The sequence below is a fragment of the Geotrypetes seraphini genome, chromosome 1 (genome assembly GCF_902459505.1).
Source record: "Geotrypetes seraphini chromosome 1, aGeoSer1.1, whole genome shotgun sequence".
In the NCBI taxonomy this organism is placed as follows: Eukaryota; Metazoa; Chordata; class Amphibia; order Gymnophiona; family Dermophiidae; genus Geotrypetes; species Geotrypetes seraphini.
Window position 1 is genome coordinate 454728407 of NC_047084.1, and position 16854 is coordinate 454745260.

Consider the following 16854-nt stretch of genomic DNA (forward strand, 5'->3'; position numbering starts at 1 on the left):
TGGCAAGGGTGACCTCCAGCACTCCAGCTGTGCTGGGTTCCCATAACTTGCTTCAGAGACAGGCCAGCCTTGGTAAGAGTTCTGTCTTGGTATCAGGCTCCTATGTCTCTTACTCCCCTGTCATCCTGCAGGGAATGTTGCTTGTTATAAATGTTTTATGGCTTTCCAGGGTGCCTGGCATATGTGAAGTCATACAGCACTGATAACAGCTCAGCAGAGCCTTGGAGAAGTATCCTCCCAGCAGGGAATGGAGACAGGAAATTTGCAGCAAAGGCCAACTGGGCTAGCATTTCACAGACAGCAAGGTACAGGCTGGGCCAGGCTGTGGGAAAATATATGTTAAAAATGTCTGTAGTGTCCAGGCCTGTATGTCCAGTTTATCCATCTGTATGTTCAGGTTATCCATCTCAAAAGGAGAAACTACCTTTGGCAGAAAGGAAGGAACAGGCCTCAAGACAACCCGCTCCCTAGAAAACTCCAAGAAGGGAGCCCTACAAGAGAAAGCCTGCAGCTCAGAAACACGTCTAGCAGAAATAATGGCAACCAAGAAAGCCACTTTAAGGGTAAGGTCCTACAAAGAACAGTCGCCCAATAGTTCAAAAGGTGGGCGCACTAGAACTGACAGAACCAGATTCAGATCCCAAGATGGAACAAAGGGTGGTACGGTAGGCTTGAGCAATTTTGCCGCCTACAAGAAGCGAATCACATCAGGAATGGCAGTCAAACATTGACCGTTCAACAACCCACAAAAGGCTGACAAGGCCACAAGCTGAACCCGAAGAGAAGTCTAAGCCAGTCCCCTATCCAGGCCATCCTTCAAGAACTCTAAGATGGTAGGCAAGAAAATGTGAAAAGAAACCACTTCATGCGCAGCACACCACTCCTCAAATATACGCCAAACCCTCACATAAGCGTGAGAGGTGGAAAGCCTCTGGTACCCCAATAGAGTTGAGATCACTTTATCTGAATACCCCTTCTTACTTAGGCGATCCCTTTCAAAAGCAAAGCTGTAACACAGAAGGGCCCCGGATTGAACATTGGAATGGGACCTTGAGTCAGAAGCTCGTCCAAGAGAAGCAAAGGAAGAGGATCCACCACCAGATGCCTCAGATTTGTGTACCACGGTCATCAGGGCCAATCTGGAACCATCAGAGCCACAAAGCCCGGATGTTGAACTATGCAGAGAAGAACTCTGCCCACTAATGGCATGGAGGGAACACATACAACAACCCCTACATTGGCCATGGTTAAACCAGAGCATCCAGGTTCTCTGCAATGACTGAAGAAGCGGGGTGTTTTGGCATTGACAACTGTGGCCAGTAAGTCCATGAGGGGCTAACCCTAAGACTGCACTATCAACTGAAAGGCCACGGGACCTTGACACCACTCTTCGGGATCTAGCACGTGACGATTGAGGAAGTCCGCTTGAACATTCTCCAATCTGGCTATGTGAGAGGCTGATATTTCCTTTACAGGAGACTCCACCTAGACCATGAGCAGAGCCGCCTTCTATGCCACCAAAGTGCTCCTGGTGCCCCCCCTGATGATTGACATAGGCCACCACCATGGCATTGTCTGAAAGACAGGAAGGCTAACAGCGCCAGATGGATGGCTCTGGTCTCCAAAGCACTGATATACTAAGAAGCCTCTTCCGCCCTGAGCTGAGTGATCTAAACACTGAGCTCCCCAGCCGAGAAGACTGGCATCCATTAGCAGCACCGTCCACTGCAGCTGGTCCAGATTCGCCCCTTGTACAAGATGGGAGGTCTGGAGCCACCATCGAAGACTGCACCGAGACAAGTCCAGAAGCAGAACAGGATGATCTAGACTGTGCCTCTGAGGCGACCACCTCCAAAGAAGAGCATACTGAAGAGGACGCATGTGGGCACACCACCACCTCACTACATTGAGGGAAGCCTCCATTGACCCCAAGACTTGGAGGAAATCCTGCGCCCAAGGACATCCGGATGCCATAAGCAGGCAAATCTGAGATTGCAATTTGCTCACCTGGGCCTCTGGAAGGAACACATTCCCCAAGGAGGTGTCAAACAGCACTCCTAGATACTCCAGGTGCTGAGAGGGAGACAACCAGCTCTTGGAAAGGTTGATGACCCATCCCAGCGACTGCAGAAACTCCACCACCCGAGCCATGACCCGGGTGCTCTACTAGAATGACTTCACTCGAATCAACCAGTCATCCAGGTAGGGATGAACTAGAATGCCCTCTTTTCGCAATACCGCCGTAACGACCACCATCATCTTGGTGAACGTTCGCGGAGCCGTGGCCAGACCAAAGGGAAGTGCACAGAACTGATAGTGTTGCCTAAAGATCGCAAAGAGCAGAAAGCGATGATGGGAAGCCCAAATAGGATTGTGCAAGTAGGCCTCTGTCAGATCTAAAGACGTCAGAAACTCCCCCAGCTGAACCGCCATTATCACAGAACGCAGAGTTTCCATGCGGAAGGAAGGCACATGTGAAGATCCCTGTTGACCCCCTTCAAATCTAAGTTGGGTTGTAAGGTCCCTTCTTTCTTTGGCACCACAAAGTAAATCGAGTACCAACCTGTACCCCACTCCTGCGGGGGAACTGGAATGACCGTGCGGAAATTCAACAATCTTTGAAGGGTCCGGCAAAAGGCCTGCTGCTTCCACGCTACCTGCGAGGGAAAAGCAAGAAAACAATCTGGCAAGGAACGGGCAAATTCCAAAGCATAGCCATCCCGAATCACATCCAGAACCCACTGCTCAAATGTGATGCCTGCCCATTTTGGATAAAAATCCCTCAGCCGTGCGGCCTACTGGAACCAAAACAGGTGCCGGCAAGGATTCACTGGACAGGACGGGCGGCAGGGGCGTTACCTGTACCCTGGCGGGCCCCATGAAAGGGCTGCATGCGCTGGAAGAACCAGCTTCTAGAGAGCCCAGGAGACTGAAAAGAGGCAGCCCCCTCGACCAGGGTGGAAGCAGCAATCACGTCCACAAGTAGCACCACCTCGAGCCAACAGCCTAGGTCTATCCTTTAGAATCAGTGAGAGTCTGAACTAACTTGTCCAGGTCCTAACCAAACAAGAAAGAACCTTTAAAAGGAAACTTTGTCAACTTAGCTTTGGATGCCGAATCCGCTAAACAAGCGTGAAGCTACAAGGTACAGCGAGCTGCCACTGCAAACGCCAACGACATAGCAGAAGCGCACAAGAGGTCATACATGGCATTTAAAAGATAAGAAGCATCCAATTTAAATCTTTGCCACCTCGCGCTTTAGCAATTCCCAATCTTCAGATTTACTGTCAAGCACAAGCTTGGCCCAGCGAAGCGAAAACATGCCCGAGCCACCAGCCAGCCACACATAGCGGCCTGGACCGCCAGAGCTGTCACATCAAAACTCTGTTTAAGGAGGGACAACTTATGCTCCTTTGGGTCCTTCAAGGACGCACCACCCTCAACAGGCACGGCGACTTCAATGTGTCCCTATCCCCATCAGGAATGGGATACAGGTGGGCCATTGAACGTGCAAAACGAAAGGGAGCTTCTAGCACCTGCCACTGTGTGAGCATGTCCCGAATATCCTGATGCATAGGAAAAGAGCAGGAAGGAGAGCAGATCCCCTTAAGCAAGGGGTACACCGTACGCGGAGGCTCCGACACGATGTCCTCAAAGTGCAAAACCGAGACGACCTGAAGAATTAGCTCATGAAGCACTTCCCACTGAAAAATGCGCACCACAGACACATCTTCGCCAGACAGGGGGTCTCGAACCCCTAGCTGGTGGCATCCGACCCCCCAAGAGGATCCTGTAAATCTTCCCATGGGTCCAGGTCCTCATCAATAACATCTTGTTCCTCTGGGCAAAAATCCTCATCCCAAGAAACCCTCGGGCGCTTGGACGAGAGATGAGTAGAAGGGGGCAAAACCGCCGCTGCCTGTGGCCGCACCGGGGAAGACGTCGAGGGCAACCTCCTCTCCCCCCTCCTGAGATCCCCGGAGTGGATACGGAACCTCCAGCCACCAGCACATAAACTTTACAAAGTGCTAACAAATTCAGGGGAAAAAAACCCCGGCGGCCCCTAAGGACTCCCTGCCCCAGCAACGGACCCTACCATACCTTGGCCCTGTACTTCCAGAACAGGGGGAAGTTCACCTGAGGTAACAGAAATAAAGGAGGAGGTTCCGGACGAAATTGGACCTGAAAATTGGAGCTCCTGCGGCCTGCTGCATCTGAAAAGCCTGGGACTGTCCAGATGCTAAGGCCGAGGAACCAACCGACGCGAAAAGGGAATCTCCAGCTGCTCTGGCGGTAAGGGAACACTTTTCACCCTGACCGTCGACGGCTAGGGAACCCTCCGCATGGGCGTCGGGGGAAGCCCGGGCTTCCCCACGATCCAAAGCTGACTGGTGAGGTACATGCTACGGGGTGTCCCGGCAGCCAGCATCTGCTGCTGACAAGACTGCCCAAGCACTCCAGTCTGCACAACGCTTGCACAGGCCAACCACGAGTACCTCGTGTCTGGAGCATTTTTCCCTTTAAAAGTGCTCATTGTGCTTAAAACCGCCCTAGCTGTAAGAAAAGTGCCGGTTAGGTGATTTCAACAATAAAAAAAAGGCAGTTTTAAAGGGAAATGAGCCCTTTAGACCGGCACACCTCAGGATTATTATTTTTTTTAACTTTATCAGAACAGACTCCACGGCTCTCAAAGCTGGAGGGCTGACCAACCAGAGGGCCAGGCCGCCGGCAGAGGCACCTCTACAAAACTTTGGTGAGGTGGAGGAACATGGGGGTGGGACCCAGCATGAGACCTGCTGAGTTTAACACCCCTGAGGTTGGACGGATCCCCAAACAGGACCCGTCCAAGCTCCATCCAGCACAAAAGGGGAACCCAGGAGTCCAAAACAAAATTCCAACAGTACTAAGAATTAGTCTTACCACCTACTATGGAGACTGAGATAGACTGGATTGCTAGGGGGAAGCTATCCTGATATACAAGTTTGTTCTCAGTCTCCATCTGCTGGTAGCAGTGAGGTATATAACCCATTCGTAAGGACTATACCAGTCTTCCAGATGCTTCAGAAATTGAAAATAAAATAATTTATCCTACCTTTGTTGTCTGGTGATTTCATGAGTCTCTGGTTGCACTTTCTTCTTCTAACTGTGCATCCAATATTTCTTCCCTTCTTTCAGTCTCCTGTATGCTTCCTCCCCCAACTTTTTCTTCCTCTCTCCCTGCCCTTTCTTTCTTTCCCCCTGCCCCCCTTTCTTTCTGTCTGCATTTCTCTCCATGCCACCTTTCTTTGTCTCCCTGTCCTCCCCTTTCTTTCTGTTTCCCTTCTTTCTTTCTGTCTTCCTGCACCCCCCTTTCTTTCTATCTCTCTGCCTGCCCCATTTCTTTCTTTGTCTTTCTTCCTCCCTGCCCTCCCCCAAGCCACTGCCATCAGGGAATAGGCCCCCAAACCACCACCACCGAGTTCTGAGCTCTCCCTGCTTCCCGACGCGATAAACAGGACGCAGAAGCGCTGGGATGACCAGCCTTCCCCTCCCCCCCTCACTGTCAATTCTGTCGGAGAGGAAGTTTCAGGCCAGCCAGCGATTGGCTGCCTGGAAGCCCGGAACTTCTTCTCTGATGTCAGAATTGACGATGTGTGTGTGTGGGGGGGGAGGGGGCTGCTCGGCCCGGCACTTCTGCATCCTGTTTACCGCATCGGGAAATAGGTAGAACGCGAAGGCAACGTGATCGACTCACGTTGCCTTCGCGATCTACTGGTCGATCACGATCGACCTTTTGGGCACCCCTGCTCTAGAGGTACAGAAAAGATATAATACAGAAATTTAAATAATTGAAAAGTATTAATATAGAAACAAATATTTTCCAGAGAAAGGAAAATGGTAAAACGAGAGGGTATGAATTGAGGTTGTGGGGTGGCAGACTTAGGAATAATGTTAGGAAATTATTTTTCACAGAGGGTGATAGATGCCTGGAATGCCTTCCTGAGGGAGGTGGAGGAGATGAAAATGGTGGCAGAATTAAAAAAAGCATGGAATGAACATAAGAGGATCTCCAATTAGAAAATGAATGATATAAAACTAAGGCTGGTACAGAGCCGTCTTGCACGGTCTGTGTCCTGTTTAAAGAGATTATATACTTACCCTGGTAAGCTCTTTTCCAGGCAGCTGGGTTATTTCCCCATACCCATATGCTGCAGAAGGAATCCACTATGTATTTTTCACTCTGCCTCTGATGTACTTCATTGTGCAGTTTAGCACCCTTTAAAGTTAGTACCCAAGTATTAAGGAGCTCCTAATATACGTGAAGTAGAGGCACCTGTAGTAACAGGTTAAACAAATTGTTCTGCTCAAAGTAACTAAACAGTACTATTAACCACAAACACAGGCTTCAAAAGAGCTCAGAAACTACTCCTCAAGAAATGGTATATATATACAAAGTCTTCCAAGCCCTCAAGAGTTGACAGACATCCAAGAATCAGCTTGGAGAAGCATAAACAGACTGAAAACTATAAGCAGGCACAGGAAGGACAGGGCGGGGAGTCTAGAATGTCTCACCTATCTACTGGAAGAGAGCTTATCAGGCTAAGAACATAATCTTTCCAGCATAATAGGCAAGACATTCTAGACAGCTGGGATGTTCAAAATCAGGGTGGGCTTGCTCCGCTGGCTCTTAAGACCAAGGACCCGAAAGCTAATCCTGTCTTTCAGCTACATCCACTCTATAGAACTTGGCAAACACTTGAAAAGAAGACCACGTTGCCACCCTACTAATCACCTCATGAGAGAGAGATCTAGCTTCGGCCCAGGAAGAAGCCACACTCTTGGTAGAATGCACCTTGTCAGAAACAGGGACTATTTCCCAGAAATAATTTTATGCTGATGAAATGGCCCTATGGATCCATCTTGAAATCAAGGCCTTGTATGCGGGAGTGTCCCATTTAACTGAATGAGTCAGCACAAACAAATGTTCAGAGGCTAAACAAATTGGTAACCTCCAAATAACGCAAAAGAACTCTGCGCACATCCAGTTTCTGCAACAGGCGATCTTGTGTTCTAGAGCCTGTAGCCTGAAAGGCAGGCAAATATACTTCCTTAATAACATGGAAAGCTGAAACCATCTTTGAAAGGAAGGAAGGAACCATTTGAAGGGAAACTCCAGCCTCTAAATACGAAGGAAATGGACATAGTAAGACCAAGCCTGTAGTTCCGACACACGTCTTGCTGAAGGAATGGCAACCCGAAAACAGTCTTGAGCGCCAAGTCCAAGAGGGAAGCATCTTTAAGTGGCTCAAAAGGAGCCTTGATAAGGCTAGACGGCACCAGGTTAAGGTCCCGGGAAAGGACTGGTTAACTGGTGGCCTGACACGAAGGGCCCCCTTCAGAAAATCAGTGAAAGATGGGTCTACAGGATGAGACATCTACAAGGGCCGACACTCCCGTAATTTAAAAACAAGAGCCCGGTCACCTGGAACCAAAAATAAGTCACAGAGAAGCCTTTATCCAGACCACTTAGACCCACAGAGAAGCCACAGTAAGGTCTTTATCCATACCAGCCTGAAACAAGGCGAGAATCAGCAAGATCAGAGCTGAATATGGATCCACCTGGTTTGTGGTGCACCAATGTTAAAAGGCCCTCCATGCCTTAGTGTAAGCTGACACTGAGGACAACTTCTTAGACTTGAGAAGAATATCAACCATCAGGGCAGAATATCTTCATGCTCTGAGGCTGGGCACTCAAGAACCATGTTGGAAGAGCAAAATGACCCAGATTAACTAACCCCTGCATGAGAAGGTCCAGAAAGGCACTCAGCCGCAGGCTGCGACCGATGCACAGATGCATCAGATCTGCGTATCATGGTCCGTTAGGTCAATCTGCAGCCACCAGAATGACACAGCCTGGATGAGCTGCGATCCTCCGAATGACTCAGCCGACCATCGGCCAAAGAGAAAAGACATATAGGAGAATCTCCTGAGGCCACGGCTGCACCAAATTGTCGAGCTCCTCACTTCCAGGCTCGGATCCTTGATTGAAGCAGCGATTTGCTTTCTTGTTTCTTGCGATGGCCATGAAGTTGAAGTGGGGCCGTCCCCAGAGCCCCACAATTGCTTGGAACGCCTTTGGAGACAGGACACACTCACCTGGATCGAGAGACTGTCTTCTGAGGAAGTCTGCTTGAACGTTGTCCACACCCAACACATGTGCTGCTGCCAGCACCAGGAAATAATGATCTCCCAAAGAAAAAGAAGGCGGACTTCCTAAGCCAGAGGAAGTCCCTCCCTGGTGACTAACATAGGCTACTGCCATTGCATTGTCGGAGAAGACCCTGACTGCTTAGACCTCCAGAGTCTTCTACAATCTCATCAGAGCCAAACAAACGGCCCCGAGCTCCAATCGGTTGATGGGTCACTTGCTCTGTGAAGGAAACCAACACACCTGAACAGGACAACTATTGCAATTGCTCCCAAGCCCCAAAGGCTGGCATCCAGAACCACCACGATTCAGGAGGCAATGTGGAACTGTACACCCCTACAGAGAAAGAGCGGGCAAAGCCACAAGTCCATGCTTGCTCGCACATTCAGAGTCCACAGCAGACAAGTCTGTAAGTCATCTTGGTGTGGCGCTCAGCGAGAGAGGAAGGCATGCTGAAGCGGACAAATGAGTGCCCTCACCCAAGGAACTACATCCAGCGAGGCAACCATAGATCCTAGAACTTGAAGATAATCCCATGCCGAAAGAGCTAACCACTCCAGAAGAAAAGAAATCTGGGCACACAGCTTCTGTCTGAGAGCTTCTGGCAAATAGACACGGCCTTCAGCCATATCCAGTGATTGCCTGGGCATCAGATATCTCTTCCTGAAGTCAACAATCCAGCCTAGGTCCTCCAGCACCTGGAGCACCTGCTCCACTGTGAGTTATTCCTTGGCAGAATGAGCTCTGATCAGCTAGTGTGCTAAACAAGGGTGAACCTGTAGACTCATCTTTCGCAGGTAAGATGCCACTACCACCATCACTTTGGTGAAGGTACAAGGTGCTGTCGACAGCTCAAAGGGCAGGGCCGAGAACTGGCAATGTTGTTCCAGAACATGAAACCGCAGAAATTTGTGGTGGGCCGGAAAAATGGGAATATACAATTACATCTCTGTAAAGTCCAGTGAGGCAAGAAACTCTCCTGTAGCCTCCAATGCAATGACCAAACGCAAAGCCTCCATGTGGAAGCAGGGAATCTTGAAAGCCGCACGCACTTACTGAAGATCCAGAATAGGCCTCCAATTATCTGAGCCTTTCTTTGGCATGAGAAAACAAAGTATCTGCCTGAGTCCGAGAGTTCAGGTAGCACCGGTTCTGTAGGCTGAACATCTAGCCAGCGATGAATGGCTACCTGAACTCTGAACACTTAACGTGGGCACCCCAAAGGAGAATTCACAAACCAATCTGACAGGCCTTGCAAATTCTAGCATGTAGCCTAGCCAAAAATTGTGCAAGACCCACTGGCCTGACGTGAGGGACATTGAGGAAAGAAACAACGCTTGGAGTCGGCCCCCTATCCGCAGAAGGGCATCCCTTGGTCTGTCAGCATCGTGGCTTTCTGGCAGGGGGTGCAAAATGGGAGGTGGAAGTTTGGGAACGACTGTAGCCATCATATCATCGTTGGGAGCTCTGTGAAAATCTCTGCGACGTTGCAGACGCATACGGTCTAGAGTGCTGTGAACCACAAAAATTAGAATGACCAGAACCCCAAGAGGGTTTAGGTCCACTATCAAGCATGGGCTTAGGGCGAAGGTCCATCACAAAATCCATGAGATCATCCAGGTCGTTGCCAAGCAACAAGTGCCTCTTAAAAGGCAGCCTAGCTAATATCGCCTTTAAAGTGGAATCCCCAGTCCATTTTCTGACCCAGAGCAATCGGCAGGCACACTTGCCAAAACTTCCAAGATATTATAGAAGGCATCCATCATCAGATATTGGAGGGGAATCTACCACTGCACTCTCCAGTGTGCGCCACTGAGAGCGACAGGCGCGTGCCACAAAGACGTTGCCGAAGCAGTTTTGATACCTAAAGTAGCTGCATCAGAAGTTTTCCTGAGGAATACAGGCACACGGCTGTCTTGCATATCCTTCAACACCACCCCACCCCCACTGGGAAAGGGGTGTGCTTGGTTACATGCACCAAGGAAGCCACCTGGGCTGACCTAAAAGCTGCCAACACTCCTGTGCTAGAGGAAAAAGTGTGACAAAACTCTAGAAATTTACAGAGCATCCTCCAGAGAGTCAAACTGCTCCGAGACTAAAACACTCATATCCAGAAGTCAGCATACAGCACAAAGCCAGGAGGTAGAAGTGGCAGAGCCGGCAGAGGGACGAAGTTTTAGTATTACAAAAACTCAGCAGTAAGGTCTGGCAGAGCTGAAAGCTAAAATGAGCTCAGGACTGTAATATCCATATGAGGATCCAAGACCCCCAAAGGATCCACAGATCCAGTATACCATCCCTGATCGCCCATCCCTGGAAACGCTGTACCAACAAACAAGGGATCAGTAAGAGACATATCGGGCTCTGGGTCTCTCAGATCAGATCAAGCAGTGCAACAGGGTAAGGCGAGGACGTGTCCAAAGGCACCATCTCACTAAGAAATGCTGCAGAGGCGGATGTAAACTGCTCAGGGAAAGAACACTTGAATTTGACTTTTTTTTTTTTTAAACAAATTCAGAAAAGGTATCCATCTCCAGGGGCATAAAGTTACCCTTAGATGATTTAAAGATGCATTTCTAAGACTTTGGGGGAGGGGCAGGTTGGGGGGTCCGCAGCCAGGCTAATGGAAGAACCAGCTGTGCCAAGCCCTGAAAGTAATGCCAGCTAGCCTGCCGGGCTACCTGAGCATTTGGTCACTTGCTTCAGTAGGAGAGAAGTTTAGCTGGATGCTACAGCCCCCCTCCCCCCCAATCTGAGTCATGCAGCGTAAAAACGCTCTAAAAGAACTAAATTTGTGCAATCCCGTCAAGAATTCACATGAGGAGTGCCCAAGCACACCATCCTACCAGTTTTCTAGGCAATATTCAAAGATTTGAAGAAGCAGCGAGCTGAAGAAAAAAAAAAAAAAACTGTTACAAATCCAAGATGGCCATTGGCACACAATTCACACCAAAATCACAATTTTTTTTTTTTTTTTACACATTTCCCAAACTTGAAAAACAGCAATTTTAGGATTTTTCAGGAGGAGGAACATCCAGAAACACTCAAAATTTCACTCTTCCAGCTTCCCCTGATGTCTTTCACAGGCTGTCAGTCTTGACCTACAGGATCCATGCTGCAAACCTGCTTTCAGTTCTCTCACAGTAGCTATATGAGAATTTCACTGCCACAATGCTGGGAATTGGTCTTCAAAGTTGATCTTCAGGCTGCCAGACTCCTCTGCCTGACTACATCTACCCCTGCAGACCAACAGATGCACACTGGGATGAATAGAGGAGCGAAAATGCAGTAGGCACTCTGCAAGACACTGCCGAGCCTCCTAAGGATGCCTAACAGCCTGCGCTCAATCCCTGCTTAACAGTAGGTGAGCGAGCCATTTCAGGGATGACACTGAGTTCCAGATAACATTATGCAGACTGGCCAAGAGGTACCCAAAAGAGATTGGCCTGTCAGCTACAGAGTAATATCTGTGAATTTTCATGCAGGCAGAGCTTCAAACTCGCAGTAAGCACAAAATTACTAGGAAAGGGGACAAAATTATATTAATTTAAAATAATAAAATGGGGAGAGCAGAACACACACAACTGCAGTAATGCGTGCAGAAGGAAAAAACTGCAGAGGGCGCTAAACTGAACAGTGAAGTATATCAGAGGCGGAGTGAAAAATCAGTAATGGATTTCTTCTGTAGCATGTGGGTATGGGGAAATAACCCAGCTGTCTAAAATGTCTCACCTATTGCACTGGAAATGGTGATTTGGTTTAGGATAGACTGGGGAGGGGCTTTGATGGAAGCTCCTGTGAAAGGTTGTATAGAATAGGCTGGAGTGAGCTTCAACAGCAACTCAGGTAGTGGGAACCTGAAGATGATACTGGGCAGACTTCTATGATCTATTGCCCAGAAATATTAAATAAAATATAATTTAAACATGATTGTATGGTAAGTGTGAATGTTCAGCTGACTGGCTGGACCATTTAGATCTTTATCTGCTGTCATTTACTATGTTACCTTACTAGGAAGCATCAATAGTAAATGATTAGATCTCAAGGTGTGGTCAGAAACATAAGGGCTCAACAACTTAGCACTATACAAAAGTTTAAACTGAATTCTAAATTCTATTGTGAACTACAAGTGATGGTGATACAATCTGTACCCCTTTTTTCCTCTCCAACTCAAAATGTACAGGCATCTTTTGTATTAACTGAAATGTGTTTGTTCCCTTCCCAGAGGCATGAACAGCTGGTAAACTCCTTTCCCTTAGCCGTCCTGCTAGCCTGTAGTACTTTTGGAGCTTGTTTCTATCCCTTCGTAGCTAGCGACATGACCATTTAGTCACCTTATCTTCCCTCTGAATTGCCAATATAGTGCTCATCTGTCTGACTTCTTTTCCTTACCTTCTCTATTGGGCTGCAGTGTGGATCCTTGGCTAAGATTTGAGGGAGCTTCATCCATTAGAACATCTTCCTGAGACTCATCTTCTCCACTTCTGCTCACTGTAAAAACAACCATCTTGAGTGTGAAGATATGGTCCTACAACTTACAATTTTCCACTGGTATTTTCATTCAAGTAAAGCCATGGGTGTGAAGAACAGCAAGTAAGTGTGCAAAGGGCATTCTCAAACATAGGGAAAATTAGCCTGCCCTCTGGGAAAATTAGCCTGCCCTCTTACAAAACTGCCTACTGACGCCCTTACCTGCTGCCCCATCTCTCTCAAGCAGTTCATCAATCAGATCTTCCAGTTCATTTTCCACCTGAAATCAACAAGAGAGACTTCAGGTGCTACAACCACCAAAGGACAGCAGTTACACACTGGACACTAATCATTATAGCATGTGAATGCTTTGAGAAAGTTCTTCTATAATGCTGTATAAGTAGTTCCATCTCACCTGCATCTCCTGTGTGCTGAGCACTTCTGGCTGCCCTGCAATCACTACTGTGTCTGTATCAGCCTCTCCATCCATAATATCCCCATCAGTCACTTCTGCCTGAGTAACGTCATGGTCTTCCTCATGCAGTTCTGCCTCCCCTGCCTCCCCTGTGAAAATATGTGGCAGTCATCACTGTTACAACAATCCAACATATGGGCCATTATTTTTTTCTTTTAACTTTTCCTACAAGAGACAAGTATGAGGGTGGCAGACAGGATGGTGACAGAGGTAGCATAATCTACATCCATTTGGAAACTGCTCACACTTGACTGGCTGGTCACCAAGCACTGAAACTCTATGCTTAGAATGGCAAGGAAGGAAAGAGAGGGACTCATCAGTACCTAATCTGTTTTCATTCAGCAGAGTGCTTGGAACAAGGTGAGGGAACCAAAGGGTGTAAAGTAAACCAACTTCTTGATAATACCTGAATCAGGCTGATTACTGTTGGCATCCCTAGCAGTCCCATGGGAGTCCTGGTCAGTCTTGTTTTTGCTGGAAGTTCCTTTGTTTCCAAAGAGACTGCTAGGCTGGTTGACAATGCGTGAGAGGGTCTCCAGGGGCTTTAGGGCTGCATTCACTGTATTTGCCATGTTGGGGCTAATAAAGAAAAGGAAGCATTGAGCACAGCAGATAAGGCACAAAACAGCTTGGTTGTCCAAATAATTCCATATTCTGAGTGAACAAGGTGAGCCAGTTCAGGTTCCCTCACTGTAAGATATAGAGCCTTCCTGGTCTTCTGGAATGTTAAGGAGAAATTAGGTTCTTACCTGCTAATTTTCTTTCTGTTAGCCTGTACACCAGTATAGTCCTTACAAATGGGTACTGTACCTCACTATGACCAGCAGGTAGAGACTGAGACAAAAACTTGTTGTAGTATATTAGCTGAGCCTTTCTCTAACAATCCAGTCTGCCGAATAGCCAAGCAGAACCTAGGAAAACACTAATTGAGAACAGCAAAAACATTCTGAACAGGAGGTGAAAAAACAACAAACACAGGGTAACAACTGTTGGAACCTGTATAGAACTGGAATCCTGCATTGAAAGTGTACCCACAGCTCACCAGCTAAGCCATAGCTGCTGTTCTTATATCTCCCCGGCACTAGAAAAATACTAGAACCCACAGAAAAATTCAAAATCTGAACGTGAACAAAAACCCGCAATCACTGCACAAAGACAGATAGGGTGGGTGATTATACCAGTCTACAGGCTAACAGAAAGAAAATTAGCAGGTAAGAACCTAATTTCTCCTTCTGTAGTGCCTGTTAGATTGGTATACTCCTTACAAGAGGCTCTGCTCAGACAAATGGTGACGGAACCCACAAGGGAAAAAGCGATATTGGACCTGGTCCTCACAAATGGAGAGAGTATCTCTAATGTTCAAGTGGGTGCTCACCTGGGTAGTAGCGATCATCAAACGGTTTGGTTTGATATAACGGCTAAAGTGGAAAGCAGCCGCACGATATTTAAAGTCCTAGATTTCAAACGTACGGACTTTAATGCAATGGGAAAGTACCTGAAGAAAGAGCTATTAGGATGGGAGGACATAAGAAAAGTGGAAAGACAGTGGTCTAAGCTGAAAGGAGCGATAAAAATGGCTACGGACCTTTATGTGAAGAAATCAATAAAAACAAGAGAAAAAGGAAGCCGATATGGTTCTCCAACCTAGTGGCTGAGAAAATAAAGGCGAAAGAGTTGGCGTTCATGAAATATAAAAAAACCTAAGAAGAGGAGAGCAGAAAGGACTACAGGGTGAAACTGAAAGAAGCCAAGAGAGAGATACGTTTGGCGAAGGCACAGGCGGAAGAACAAATGGCTAAAAATGTAAAAAAGAGGAGATAAAAATTTTTTCAGATAAAAATTTTTTCAGATATATTAGTGAAAGGAGAAAGATAAAAAATGGAATTGCTAGGCTAAAAGATGCTGGGAACAAATATGTAGAGAGTGATGAGGAGAAAGCAAATGTGCTAAACAAATACTTCTGTTCTGTGTTCACAGAAGAAAATCCTGGAGAAGGACCGAGATTGTCTGGCAAAGTTACACGAGAAAATGGAGTAGATTCTGCGCTGTTCACGGAGGAGGATGTTTATGAGCAACTTGAAAAACTGAAGGTGGACAAAGCGATGGGACCAGACAGGATCCATCCCAGGATACTAAGGGAGTTCAGAGAGGTTCTGGCGAGTCCTATTAAAGACTTGTTCAACAAATCTCTGGAGACGGGAGTGATTCCTGGGGATTGGAGGAGAACGGATGTGGTCCCTATTCATAAAAGTGGTCACAGGGATGAAGCAGGAAACTACAGGCCGGTGAGCCTCACTTCAGTTGTTGGAAAAATAATGGAAGTGCTGCTGAAAGAAAGGATAGTGTACTTCCTTGAATCTTTTTTTTTATTTTTTTTTTTGTATTCGAATTTTATACCATTATTACATATACATAATAATAAGGTAAGGAACATAAATAATATTAATACATCAACCATGAAGCTATCACATAAATTCCTCTAGTCCTCATAACTATGGGAGAGCAAGTACATGTATTCTAGAAAAAAGTCACATAAACATGATCATATAGACCAAACATATTAGTGTTTAGAAATTCAAAACTCCAAACAATTAATTATGTGGTAACAGAGGAATTACTAATGGATTCTTGATGTTGCAAAAATTGTTCTAATTGAGTTGAGTCCCAATAAACATAATCATTTTCTTTGAATTTAATCAAGCATTTACAAGGAAATTTTAAATAAAATGTGGCTCCTAAAGCCAACACCCTAGATTTCAAAGCTAAAAAGGATTTTCTTCTCAATTGCGTTGCTTGGGCCACATCTGGGAAAATCAATACATTATCTCCGCAAAACTTAGTCTGCTTATTCTGAAATACTTCCTTGAATCTAATGGGTTACAGGATCCGAGGCAACATGGCTTTACAAAAGGTAAATCGTGCCAAACGAACCTGATTGAATTTTTTGATTGGGTGACCAGAGAGCTGGATCGAGGACATATGCTAGATGTAATTTACTTGGATTTCAGCAAAGCCTTTGATACAGTTCCTCATAGGAGGCTGTTGAACAAACTTGAAGGGCTGAAGTTAGGACCCAAAGTGGTGAACTGGGTCAGAAACTGGCTGTCGGACAGACGCCAGAGGGTGGTGGTTAATGGAAGTCGCTCGAAGGAAGGAAAGGTGACTAGTGGAGTCCCTCAGGGTTCGGTGCTGGGGCCAATCCTGTTCAATATGTATGTGAGTGACATTGCTGAAGGGTTAGAAGGAAAAGTGTGCCATTTTGCAGATGATACCAAGATTTGTAACAGAGTAGACACCGAAGAGGGAGTGGAAAATATGAAAAAGGATCTGCAAAAGTTAGAGGAATGGTCTAATGCCTGGCAACTAAAATTCAATGCAAAGAAATGCAGAGTAATGCATTTGGGGATTAATAATAGGAAGGAACCATATATGCTGGGAGGAGAGAAGCTGATATGCACGGACGGGGAGAGGGACCTTGGGGTGATAGTGTCCGAAGATCTAAAGGCGAAAAAACAGTGTGACAAGGCAGTGGCTGCTGCCAGAAGGATGCTGGGCTGTATAAAGAGAGGTGTAGTCAGTAGAAGGAAGAAGGTGTTGATGCCCCTGTACAGGTCATTGGTGAGGCCCCACTTGGAGTATTGTGTTCAGTTTTGGAGACCGTATCTGGCGAAAGACGTAAGAAGACTTGAGGCAGTCCAGAGGAGGGCGACAAAAATGATAG

The 16854-nt window shown here is 46.9% G+C and overlaps 1 protein-coding gene across 7 annotated transcripts in view; it reads right to left on the bottom strand.

Moving 5' to 3' along the window:
* HUWE1 (HECT, UBA and WWE domain containing E3 ubiquitin protein ligase 1) overlaps nucleotides 1-16854 on the bottom strand; it is a 779197-nt gene that overhangs the window by 286779 nt on the left and 475564 nt on the right. For all 7 annotated transcript variants that reach the window (XM_033921870.1, XM_033921880.1, XM_033921834.1 and 4 more), the window contains 4 exons: nucleotides 13540-13712; nucleotides 13074-13222; nucleotides 12881-12938; nucleotides 12581-12679 (listed from right to left, as the gene is read on the bottom strand). In XM_033921870.1, coding sequence (XP_033777761.1) covers nucleotides 12581-12679; nucleotides 12881-12938; nucleotides 13074-13222; nucleotides 13540-13712 — 479 coding nt within the window. The remainder of the gene's footprint in view (nucleotides 1-12580; nucleotides 12680-12880; nucleotides 12939-13073; nucleotides 13223-13539; nucleotides 13713-16854) is intronic.